At 37.5% G+C, this 13,980-nt stretch overlaps 1 protein-coding gene across 1 annotated transcript in view; it reads right to left on the bottom strand.

Annotated features, from left to right (window-relative positions):
* LOC134546163 (uncharacterized) overlaps window positions 1–13,980 on the bottom strand; it is a 228,952-nt gene that overhangs the window by 6,115 nt on the left and 208,857 nt on the right. Inside the window, exons 3-4 of the mRNA XM_063388731.1 lie at window positions 10,773–10,878; window positions 7,525–7,547 (exon numbers count right to left, since the gene is read on the bottom strand). Coding sequence (XP_063244801.1) covers window positions 7,525–7,547; window positions 10,773–10,878 — 129 coding nt within the window. The remainder of the gene's footprint in view (window positions 1–7,524; window positions 7,548–10,772; window positions 10,879–13,980) is intronic.

Genomic DNA, 13,980 nt, shown 5'->3' on the forward strand with positions numbered 1-13,980 from the left:
AGTTTCTGGATAATGTTTAGTAAAATAAAGTTCTACAACTACGATAACCCCAAAACACATCAGAAAAATTATATAAATGTGTTGCCGCCGATTCATCAGTAATAAAAATAGTGCAAGATAATACTTTTCGGTATTAAAATTATAGTATAAAAATGAAGTATCTCAGTCAAAGCTATCATATAAGTGAAAATATACGCATCGCTCGTTTATTTTCTAGACGTTATTTTACATTCCATATCTTACGTTTACCTACTTTGGCTACGAAGAAAAAAGCAGTGCCCACCGAAAATGTTGTCCTGTTATTCTTGACAATCCCTTGTAGCACGTCACGTCATAATTCCATTCCTTTGAACAGTAAGCTGCGCATGCGTATAGTAACGCCGGTTTAATTCGCTCGTGTTTGAAGCGATGAAATCCCACGCACGTGTTACGCAGTAGACTATCTTTGAGTCCACAATTGAACAGTTTATCAGCCAATACAACTTACAGAATCACGTATCATGGTGGACGTATAGCTGGCAACACTATGTTGAGATTGTAAAATCTCTTATCACTTTTTACGTCTTGAGTTCCATCAGGTGCGGCTCCAGAAGACTTTTCGGGATATGCTATCGTACACAGGAGGATGAAATTTGCAAAACATGTCAATAAGTCAGAACATATTTACAAATTTATAGTCTCAAATAATGAACTCAAATTATGAAATAAAAGTTTGACACGTGATGTATTTAAGTATAAACATAAATATAACCTTAAGAAAAATCTAGCTTTGGATGGGCTATCGTTTCTACCAACGCCTCCCCCTATTTTTTATGTTTCCTTTTCCACCGGAGCCGCACTTTGCAGTTCAGAATAAATGTCGCGCACTGTTGCCAAAGTAATTCTACTCGGCGACAAACATTATTTGCGTTCCACTAATTAAACATATTATTTACTTTAAACATTTCATTTGTACGCTACCGTAAATTATTAAAAAAATAATAACGTCTCTAAATTTTAATTTTTTATATTTACAGTGTCATTGCTGTTGTAGTAATTATGTGAAAACTAATTTAATACTAAATAACAATTATTTTACACCATAAAACTATTTGTAGCAGGCTGTCGCTATTAATTCGAAGCATTCAATTAAATAATGTGCTATGCTCGAACAGAGCCGAAGTGTTAATTAATTTATTAATTTATTTATTTATTACCAACGGCATTTGCAACCAAAATGGAAACTTTCGAATAAGTCTTCTTAAAAGTAGAAATTATATTATATGCTTGACGAAATACAACAAAAAGATGCATTATTTCCCAAATATTCATGTGAAATTTACCTTTAAAAGATACAATAATTCAAAATTGTTTTTTAATGTTTAATGAACTTACAGAAACATAAATTTTCTGAAACGTTACGAAGTTGTTTGTAAAACTTTTGTGCTTACGTCCTATATCTGGCAACAGTGCGCACCGAAACAAGGACAGCGCTAGTGGCAGAAATCGTGTGTTGGAAAGAGAAAGCGAATGCCCATTACAATGCATACTGCAAACTACGGAGGAGAGACGTTGTAGTACGTAAGAAAAACGTCTGCGTTAAAATGCCTGTGATTTATTTTCCAGTTATATTGGCGAACGAGCACCGCCGCGGGGCAGTTGGCAGCACTGCTGGTTGGAACAGACGTGTCATCGTGGTCTCGCGCGACCGTAACCGCCGCCACGCTCCGAGAACCATCTGCCCCTCGCCACGGGCCGAGCGGCGCACCAGGGGGCCCGACAACCTCATCGCGAGCGATCGCTCTTTGTTTCGCCGCCGCCATTGTTTGTAGTAGCTTTCTCGATTATCTTCTCAATGCCCTGCTAGTTCTAACAAGTTACGAAATATGCCGCTTTCAAAATATACAGGTTTTGAGCTAATCCTTCATCGATCCACATTAACATTATTTAATCTCGTTTAGAGAAAACTATCCATCCAACTTAAGAAAGATAACCAGAATTTTGCGGCCATTGCTGGAGTTGCTTGGCTTCTGGGTCGTAGCCGTATCGAAGGAGAAGATTTCACGACGTTTCGACCGACGCGCCGGTGAAATCTACGCCTTCTACACGGCAACAAACCAGAAGCCAAGCCACTTAAGTATTGTCAATTACCTTTTATAATGACATTAGGTCACTTAAACAGACTTTTTTTTAGTTAGTATTTGAAAGACAAATGTTTTCAGGACGGCTGTTATCTTGCTGGCATGTTATTGTGTGGGGACGTGATTGGTTCGTCACGCCGTGTGGTAAGAGAGGGGGAAGCCAAGCACTAAGGAGGTGAACCTTCAAGACGTTTGGCAACAGTGTACACACAATGGTTTAGCGATTGTGTAACAAACTTTCAGGGATGATAGAGACCATTTTAGATTTTCATAAAAAATCCACGATCGGAAATATTTAAATTTAAAATAAAGGGGATCAACATTTTTAAAAATACTTAAACCTTATTTAAGAAACTTTCAAAACACATTCTTGTATATTTGAATGCATAGTACAATGTTAAATGAAAGCACAAAGTATCAATTCCCTTTGTAATACAACAGTGCAACTCCCTCCCCCCAACCCTAAATAATTAAGTTGCTGTCCGGATCCTCCCATGATTTTAAAGTTACAGAGATTGATTCTTATTCAAACCAGTTTCAGTACCGTTATAGAATGAAAGCCGAAACCATTCAGTCATAAAAATATTTGTATTATGAATGTTCATATGAAGGGTATTACTATAGATACCTAGTTGGCTACAACAGACTGACTATGGCTCAAGTACCTACAGAAGGTCGGTTGCCTGGATTCATTATGGACTAGCGAGGCACCCCGACTTTGCACAGATGCAATGTATTGTGGCGTCATTTAAATTTAATAATTAAGTACATATAAGTATCACGTTATCATAAGATTTATAAAAAAAAATCTACCAGCTAACAAGTACTGCCCATAACTAAATAACATTTTGTAAACAATGTTGACAGCTTTTTTCTCATGAGACAACACAAACAGATTTTGTTTGGGAGTCACTCAAAAGGGCTATACATATAGCTGTCCATGTGAGAAGCACTCAGTATTCAAGTCTATTCATTTTAAAGACCTACGATGTACAATTCTGTAGTACATTAATTTTATATGTATAAATGAGCTTTAGCCATTTGAGCGCCCTTAAAGCGTCTTTTTACGACTTGGTTACGAAACATCCCAATTTCTCTATTATATTTAAATTTATGATTAACCTATTATGTACATATACCTTCCGGAAGAAATTCTCTAAATCAGAGGTTCCCAAATTTTTAGCAACTACGTACTACTACTTGATATTTTTATAAACGCTTGTGTACCACTAAGCACTAGGCCTACTTAATTTTTTAGTTTAATATATTTATATATAAGCTATGGTTATTTTTTAAATTTAGAAAAAAATAAAATGTCTATTGCAAAATGGCAATTTTATTTATAGCACATAACTCTGAAAACAAACCATTATAGACATTAATAAATTGAACAACATTATAAACAATCAATTTTAGACAATTATTTCAATTTGAGTCCAAAAATCAAGATTAAGCTATTTTAAGTGGGAAACTTGTTGCTGTTTGTCCATTATCAAACTTACAATATCAGGTTCAATGGAACTTATGACAGCATCTGATCTCGTGCCACCTGCAACGTTGACACGTAACACTAGGGGGTACGCGTACCACCGGTTAGGAAATCCTGCATGGTGGAAACCGCATAAAAATCCATTGAGCAGTTTAGAAGTAAGCGAACAGACAGTCAGACGCGATAGCGACTTTGTTTTATACTGTTTAGAGAATATATGAAACATTGTTTGCAATCAAATGTACCATATCATTACAGAGAAGTGAAATACAAATGGGCATTATTAATTTGGCACTTCCATGATATCGGGATCTATGTTTGTACAATCAAACCATAGAGTTAGGAATTGTCAGAGCCGGCATGCTGTGGCGTAGCTGAAGTCACTTTTAACATCGCCATCGCCATATTGTCATGCCCATTTGCTTGACCACGCCTGATGAAGGTTAGCAAGTATGAATTAGAATATTCGTCGTTAATCACAGTTACTTACATAAAATACAGACATTTAAAACTGTTTCCACAAAGCAAACACTACACTTCAGCCTTTATTTTAGGCGTCTAAGTAACGTGGCTCAGGCCTAAAACATGCAGATGTGGCCACCTTAATAAAACCGACACAATAGACGCTCTTTCATGGTAAACATATAGCAATGGTGTATGTACTGTTTGTTTACAGTTGTATAACACTATTAACACACACGATAATTGCTACAATTGTTAGCAGAGAAGCAAAGGTGCGCTGAATTTGAAGTCAGCAAGCTCACCAATCACCACGCCGCCTCTGTGGCGAAGGCAGTGGGCTGCCTTCTGTTTTGGGCTTTTAAGTGGCGACCCTGCGATGCTACCGTGGAAAATGTACTACAAGTTTCACTGCAGGGCCATTGTGGAACAAGTTCCTGCATTCGAGAGAGTTTTTGAGATACAACGTTTTGAAAAAAAAAAGAACCTTTTGTTTTCCAGTCTGCAGTGAAATTTCGCGACATTCTTTAAAAGTGTCTCGCTGTGGGTTTAACAATTATTGCCTAAAAATAGGTTAATACATCCTGGTTACCCTTTCTCACATTAATGAAGTATTATACAAAACCCTATAGGTCATGAAAGTAAAGGTAAGATAAGATACATTCTGACCAACACAATTTCCCCCCCCCCCCCCCTCTAAAATAACAATTGGGGAAAAATAACCTGTACCTAACTTGAACTAGCGCTTACAACCTGAAGTCTGATTATTGTTTTACTACCCAGGATATCACTGCAGATCATGGGCGTACCCAAGGGGGGGGGGTGGTTAGGGGTTGAGCCCCCCCCCCCCCCCGTAATATGTTCATTTTTTTCAGGCATGTCGCAAACAAAAATGGAAATAAAATCGGTTGTATGCATGATTTACTACATCTATTTTTAGTTTTGATAGATCGAGACATCATGTGTACAGAACACGTCGAGAGAATCAATATTCCTCGACTCCTCCTTATCTAATATGTAGTTTATAGTTCCTTCCTCACTGGGTAGGTAGCGTTAAGTATTGAGATTTGTGCATACTGCTTGGACACAGGTTGGCGGATGGAGTTGTTTCTGTGTTGTGTAGTGTTAACGTAAACGAATTGATGCCAAAGAGGGTCTACTCCCACGAGGTTTGCATGTCATTTAATACAATATTTAATATTATTGTGAGTAACTTGTGAATTTTTCAGTTGTGGTGTTTAGTAAAAATAAATAGTCTTTCTGCATACTTCCTTCATAAACTGGGGGCAATGTCGGTTCATACTTAAAATATTTTAATTGTATAATAATGTTTTAGAGTGTAGACTTTCTGGTTAGTGGTTACATGGTCATTATCAAAACTATTTCAAAATTATTTCTGCATTTAACCGTATGTAACCAAAAACAATTATTATTAAAATGTATTCACTTATGGCGCCAGCTAATATTTGCTATAAAAATGTTTAGGATGGAACGTTACTGCATTGGATGTGATTCGATTGGTTTGCGTACCTATTTCATTTCTCTTTGCTGCGTTTTTTGGTTGTGATTGTTTGATTTTTGAGATTTAACTTTCCAATACAATATATAAGAGAACAATATACAGTCAGTAAAGCATCAATATAGAAAACTTCAGTACAAAGAATACTTCACTATTAAGAACAAACCATTTGGTGGTTTTAAAAATAAGTCAATAGGATTTATTAAGGAATTTTATAATTTTTATTTTTTTATAAAGACCTTCAATACACAGAAAAGTTCTAGTTTTGGTCCTTTGGAGTTTGTAATAATGAAGCCGTGCTGCAAACTTCTTATATAAAATTTAATTTTTAAAGTATGTAACTTTTGTGTAGCTATTTCATGTTTCTCAGACTGTGTCTTATCAGTTAATGCATGTGTGTCTTTTTTGTAGACTTTAAAAAATTTCAATATAAAGAAATTTACTTTAACAAACTAGCCAAATTTGGGTATGTTTGTGTAACTATTTATTTAAGTTTAACTGTATACTGTTGCAAAATGCAAAGCTTTTATTTAAAAAATTTAAGAATACACGAAATAGCTAGTTTTTCATTCTTTGTTTTTTATAAGTTACAAACATAGGTGTCATTTTATTTGGTGTGAAAATTATATTCAATTTCACATGTTAATGTTATAGTTGTAACGTATACCTTTGCTATTTTGTCCATCTGTTAGATTTTATTCTTTCATTTATCATTACTAAAATGTTTAAGTTTTAATTTGAAATGCAGAATTTTCTATATCCTAAATTGAGTGAGGTGGCACAATGGTTGGCAATAAACATATGTCTTAAGACAATAATAATTTATGCAAACTCAGAAAATGAAAGGAAACATAACTAAAAGGCTAAAAAGGCACTGAAAGAAAGGTTAAATTTTTCTTTAATATGTGGTGTATATTTTTTATTACAGAAAATGAAACGTTCCAGTCAAAAACAGTCATCACTGACTACCTTCGTTGTAAAAAAAAAAATCAAAACACTAAATGATGAGGGTGGGGGTAAAGAAACTGCAGAATCAAATACACAGATGCAAATTGAAAGTGTCAAAAGCCCTACTGATTCAGGTTCAAATTCGGGTCAGAACACGTTAAACATATGCAACAGTCAGTGGGACATTGGACATTTCATCGGAAGAAACAATTTGGAGGATTTATCGAAAGAAAATCTCTTGAAGTGTCCATGGACTCCTCCTAAAGACTACTGCTTCCCTGTGCAAACAAAAAGAAATTTGCGTTTTCAAATCTCATGGTTTTCTAAGTTTCCTTGGTTGACATACACGCAGCACTTACAAGGAGCCCTTTGTCGACATTGTGTTTTGTTCGCCCAAGAAGCAGCAGGGAAAGGAAGTCACCAGCAACTCAGATCCCTTGTGACAAAAGCGTACACAAATTGTAAAAATGCACTGGAGTGTTTTTCAGAACATGCAAACACTTCTTATCACAAAAAATTCAGTGAATTCGCGGAAAACTTCCTGAAGGTAGCACAAGGGCAACAACAGCCCATACTTAATCAAATCAGCAAGGAGCATGCCCGACAAGATGAAGAAAACAGAGTAATTCTTGGTTATATATTTAAGAGAGCTAAAAAAAAAATGAAATCAGGGTTGAGAGCAAGGCAAAGTGGTAAGCTAAAATCATACATAAATTGTGTATTGTAAATGAAACCAAATTTTAAAATAACTCTTCATATACCTAAAACAGTTTTCGTACGATAAAAAAAAAACCTTTTGTTCTTGAGTTAATTGACTATTATTAATCATAATTGTGACCAGTTCAGATAAAATACTATTACATAATCAGGAACTACAAATATGCAGGTGAGTTTTCATTTAACAAATTATGGGAAACCCCAAACCCCCCCCCCTCCCCGAAAAAAATTTCTGGGTACGCTCATGCTGCAGATGAGATGAATGTGCTTACCTGACCCGGCGACCTTCAGCCTGCTGAAAAGAAACAAAACAATCGATTACCTTATTTGTGAAGGAATAGTTTTTTCTACCTGTCTCTATGCTTGATTCTGATCTAAAGCAAATTTACCTAACTAAATAATTGTAATTATTTGAAATTTGATGATTGAAATTTTGCCAACAGATGTGTCGTAAAGGCATTATTATGGCATATTTATCTCAAAATTGTGAAATACTGTATTTACTGTATGAATACTATACTATATTAACTGATGAGCTACAGCTTATAAGCACTACGGTCAGGACTTGCGCAGGAGTAAAGGGCTTCAAAGGTCTTGCACATTTAAATTGAATGGGCTGCAAGGAAGAGTCCAGTGACTATAAATTACATTTTGTTAGGCTGCTACCTTAGGTTGAAGAAAATTTCTGATTCTTATTCATATTTATTTTCTTCGCAACAAAATATATAAAGTGTTTCATTGTTGTAGATCCGCAAAATTCGCGTAATTCTCTGGCCCCAGGGTAGAATCCACATGATTGTATGTGATAAGGGCGGTGGCGTTTGCTGATTGGCTTATGGTTCCTCAGAACTGGGACACGTTTTTTTACGGGTATGTGATTGGTTTATAGTCCTTCAGGGAGTGCAGAGAGTATTGAACCGTATAGCCTGGACTTTTGCTAAATAATAACGCGAATTTGGCAGGTAACTAGTCATTTTAGATGAATCTTAGTACAAAATTTAAGCAAGAACATTTATATTATTATATTGTGACACTTTTCTATATTGGTTAATACGTACATTCCTTGAAAAATACTTGCAGTGTAGAAGATTTTTTTAAAACATTATTTTGGACATACGCCATTCCTATTTAACACTATGTCATAGAGAAAAGCTGAAGAACGGGCAAAGAAGGATGAATATACAAATACCCAGAAAACAAGCCAAAATCAGCCGATGTCAACCAGCCAATAGTGTATGTCCAAAATAATGTTTTAAATATTTGGTAGTACATGTCTTCATGGTTGTCGTCTATTAACCCCGGGGCAACACTAATGCTATTTATTACGCTGTAGCTTCGGCGCAAAAGCATTCGTCGAAGGCTGGGCGCACACAGAATCAGACAGGACGCGACAAGGCGCGACACGACATAACAAGATGCCTCGCGACAGCTCAACACCGTATTTTCCTTTCGTTATTTCTTCCCACATTCTTTAACTGAAATCGTTGTGATACCCCTTCAAAGCTGGATTATATAAAATAGATCTTTCCTGCACTAAACGTACGAATCAATCTGCATCCAGCTCAATATTCAGAAAAATTAAATTAAAATGCTTTTCAAGTGAATATTCGCTCAAATTAAATTAACAATGAAAAACAGTCTTTGTTGACAATTTTTTTTGTATACTCGCGCATGCGCAGAACACTGCAGCCATCGGACAGTCTGCTCGCGACGAAGTTGGAGCAGTCATTCGATGTGTCGCCTCGTGTCTGATCGCGAAAATCGTTTTGTGGAGTTGTGTCGCATCTGTGTTCATTGCGTTTATATAAATACACTAGCTAATTCCCGGCATGGGCTGCTATGCCTCTTTAATTATTTTTTTTTGTAGTTTGTTTGAGTAGGTACACACATATAAAGCATCTCTATATCTCTATATATGTTCATAAATAAATATCACTATATTTCTATATAAAAAGTTCCCTGTCTCTATATGTATATATCTCTATCCATATATCTCTAAATCACTCTATGTATCTAAGTTTCTATCTATATCTCAAGCTATCTTCCTATCTATATCTCTCTACATCTCTCTATGCTTATATTTATCTCTTATTTATCACTCGCTCTATTTCTCTATACCTCTATATCTCTATCTCTCGATGTCTATATCTTCATATCTTTATCTTTGTAGCACAGAAGACGAAGACACAAACATTCATTCATATATTTTTTACCTATCTATTTACCTATTTACCTATTTATCCATCTTTTTACGTGTCACAAGTGTGACATAGGTATATAAAAACACGCGTGTCAAAATTTCTAAGCAATCGGTGAAGAACCTTCGGAGATTTAAGAATCTGAACGAACGAACATTTTACATTTGTTGTTTATATAGATGGAGGTCGACCACTGTCAGACAAAATGTGGCGTCGTGCCACGCTGTGTGTGGGAGCGCGCGGGCGTGCGAGTGAAGAGCGACACTGCGACCACCACGTAGTCTCGCCGACCATGAACCCGAGAGGTGGACTGCGCCGGGAATCGAACCCGACCGCTCGAACACAGAGTGCGTCCGAGGGTTGGTTGCCTCGACCCCACATGCACTTGAGTAGAACAAATATTCTGAAATATGAATGATTTTGCTGGCCAAACATACATAATGGTTTCATGATTAGGCAAACAATTTATTTTTGTGCAGCAAGTAAGTATTAGTTTCGCCGTATATAAGCTAACAATTTTATACAAAATAATATTTGTTTATCTGGATGACTCCTCCGATGAAGAGAGGGGGGGGGGGGGGGCAGGACTGAAGGAAAAAAATACAATACTCCACCACTGCTCAAGATCACGCACTCAAACTGCGTAGTAATTGTATGTGGCTCCACCAGAGCACCACTTTTTTCCCCCAATGGTACCGCCAAAAAAAAAGAAGTTTATTATGTCTGATGTGGTTGACGCGTTGTTGCGATTATAAAATCTCACAGAGTAATTTTATGTCAGAGTTTTCACACAGGGTTTTATATTTTGATACCAGTACATTTAAATTAATTATGTGCTCAATAAATTATTAACATAAAAAAAGTCACGTCCGTGGCATTGCTAACATCAGTTCAGTGGCGGACACAGCTTCGAATTTAAAAAGGGGGTGGAAGGGGGAGGGGGGCTGTGGATAACCGGTTGAGTTGAATGATGAGTAGAAAATTTTGTCAAATAAATAGATAAAATGATTTTTAAGAAATGTTATTTAAACGCATTTCTGAAATCTTAAAAAGTAATCATCAAAACTACCGTTTCTATACAATTATTTTTAGAAGAGTTAAGTCCAAAAAAAATTACACTCGTGTGAAAAATATAAATTTTTACAATTAAAATAAGTAACGATTCTAATTCTATGGATATGATTTTTTTTACATATCTATCTTTACCTCGAAGCCATAAGAAACAATGTCCAGTTTGGACCACTGTTTGACGTTCTCTCTGGCGGCATGCAACACTAAGACCTACGACGTGGTAACGCTCCGGGGAGGAGGGGGACACTCACTTGCGGCACTGCAGCACGGTGATCATGACGACGGCGCCCACAGCAGCTGACAGCGCCGACACTATCACCAGGGTCAGCACCCAGCCCAGCTCCGCGGGCGCTGCGTCTGCAACACGACTCTCGCCCGCTGTCACACGCCACCTCCAGTTCATTATTTCCTGAGGGGGCTACAATTTTCGAGCGTTACCAAAACTCAGATCCGTCAGCGACGACGCCACTCCAACGCATGCGCTAGCGGTCGAATGGGAAGAAGGGCAAAGGGAGGGGGGAGAGGGCTAGGAATGTAGCGTTGCATGCTATACGAGGGGGTACCCAAAAAAAAAACAGGACTGAGAGCACGCTGCCATTCGCAGACGTAGTAGAGAGTTCTATCGCTAGATGGGGTTAGTAGATACAATCACTAAACAACTGCCCAGACGGCGTCAGATTGTAGGTTAACGTTTGATCATAGTATTGTTTTTCTCTTACTGTTCTCGAGTTCCGCGTGCGAAGTCGATAGGTATTGCGGATTTAAAATGACAAAGAGTATGTTTGAAATTTTGTTTAATCGGCAACAGAAGTTTACCAAATGCTTCAAACAAGCTTTCAAGAAGGATGCTATGAGCCGTACACAAGTTTTCGAGTGGTTTGGGCGCTTTAAACGTATTGAGATGAGTGTTGAATACCATGCTCGTTCTGGGCGCCCTTCAACATCTCGAAACCACGAAAACGTTGAAACAAATCCGCCAAAAAATTAACGAGGATCGTCGTTTCACGATCGACAAATTTCAGAAGAGACAGGAGGGAGTTGGAGCTCGTACCAGCGGATTTTGACTGAGGATTTGCAAATAACGTGTTGCCGCTAAATTTGTTCCTCGCCTTCTCAAACAGGCACAAAACAAAACATTCGATTGAATTTGTGCCAGGACTTGAAAAAAATTGAGAGTGATCCAAACTTTTTGACCAGTCATTACAGGTGATGAGAGTTGGTGTTACCGGTATGGCCCAGAAACCAAGCAAGCGTCAAGCCAGTGAAGACTCTCAACTCCCTCAGACCAATAAAAGCAAGACAAGTGAGGTCTAATGTTAAAACGATGATCACTGTCTTTTTTTTATTTTCGTTGAATTGTGCACCACGAATTTGTTTCCCCTGGCTAGACGGTTAACGAGCACTTTTATTTGGAAGTTTTAAGACATTTGCGAGAGGATGTGTGGAGGAAACATCCGGAACTCTGGCGATCAGGTGACTAGTTTCTTTATATATAGCTATAATGCCCCCGCACACATGGCCCTGCGAGTCAACTGCTATTTGGACTCTCAGGGGTAGTATGTTGTTCCCCACCCTCTGTATTTGCCAGACCTAGCCCCGTGAGACTTTTTACTGTTCCTGAGAATGAAGAAAAATCTAAAAGGCAAGCGTATTGATGATGTGGAGTCGGTAAAAACAGCTTCGCCAAGGGCACTGAAGGATATCAAATTTGAAAAGTTCCAGAGGTGCTTCAAACAGTGGGAAAGAGACTTGGCAAGTGCATCGCATCTAATGAAGAGTACTTTGTAGGTGATAAATGAATTTTGTAAAAAAAAGTAATAATTTTTTAATGACAAAAATCCTGGTTATTAATTTTTTTTTTTTTGGGTGTTCTTCCTCGTATGCTTGTTGTAACGGCCAGAAAAGGAGACGTCAGAAATGACGCAACAGTGATACTACGGAATTCTCGTAACGCTACTTGTATTTGTTTACTCCTCAGTTTTCGTAAAGGCTAACGTCTGACGTTACCACATTTCTTTAATTTTATTTAAAGTATCTAAAATCTATTTATTCGTGTGGAAAAGAGTTATTGATAAGTGCAATTAAATTTATAAGCATAATTCATTTTTTTGTGAATAGTATGATTGAAAATGTAAAAAAAAAAACTTATAGACTTAAGAGGTTAGCTTCATAAGTGTTAATTTGAGCCCTTAACTTTAAATGTCAAAAGGACTTGTGAGTTAGACTTTATAAGTGTAATTTTGTGCGATTGAAGTTTTTTCATTTGTGATTATACCCGCATCCTTACTAATCGGAATTATTTTCTTGTTCATCAAAAAAAAACTAATAATTTATGTATGTATAACTAATAATCAATCAGTTTCACCTCTGACGCGCGTGGACTCCACGCACACACTTTTTCATCATTACTTTTATTTAAGGACTATTTCTGACATTTTAACTTGTTACCTCCCTGGAATTTGTTGATCTGCCACAAATATTTTCGACATCTAGTCCTTAGTACAACATCATGGGTGTAAAATGGTGCGAAAGTCATGCGATTTTCATCACTTGCACGAGTTTCCACGCCCGTTACATTACACTTATTTAGGCCATGCATGTAAATAAAACCGGATAAAACATAGGCACATAAGATCGGAAGGCCAACCACTGGTTTAGTGCTCCTCCTCGATGCTGTGTCGGGACACATTGTCCTGTCACGACGCCACCTGGGCTTGGATACGTCCTGCGTGGATCCTGCGAGCAGCCAGCCTCCTTTCGTCCAGCCGATGCACTGCTCGGGGCGCAAATCTGCAGGATTCGGAAGGGAGGGGAGGCCGTGAGTTCTGGGCGTGCCGTGGGTTTTAACCGACACAAGTCATCTACATCTTTATATGCTGTACACTGCCCACATTTCGGCCTACATGCATGCAATAAACAGAAAACTTTAAAATATACAGAAAGATTTCCAAAAAACATAGTTTTAATGTTTACGTTTATCAAATCCGTTTCACAGTCATGATTTTGCGAGCGCAAGCGAGCCCCCTCAGTGAGGGGCTTCTTATTTGGGAGGGGGGGGGGGGGTTGACTCCGGGATCTACGCCCACGGCCATATAGATTAACTCGGCAATGCTGAGCTCTTTCGTCTACGTTGTTCCACGCAACCAATAGTAACCGAGTACTTGGCTGCGGTGGCATAGCCGGTGCAAGGTAAATTGGCGCCCTAGACGAAAAACCTTAACCTCCCCCCTCCCTCAGCCATACACCAAAAAAAAATTGTCCTTGCCTCAAAATACATCACGTAAGCTTAATATTTTGTCAACAATCAAATGTAAGCAGGCTTGTTTTTTTTTTTTTTTTACTTATTACAAATCATAAACAGGTCACCGTGGACTTTAAATAATTACTTATATCAATAATATAAACATTCAAAACTGTTACAAAAATCCATTTTCATCTAGTTTCAATAATCGTTAAACA

Source organism: Bacillus rossius, chromosome 1 (assembly GCF_032445375.1).
Source record: "Bacillus rossius redtenbacheri isolate Brsri chromosome 1, Brsri_v3, whole genome shotgun sequence".
In the NCBI taxonomy this organism is placed as follows: Eukaryota; Metazoa; Arthropoda; class Insecta; order Phasmatodea; family Bacillidae; genus Bacillus; species Bacillus rossius.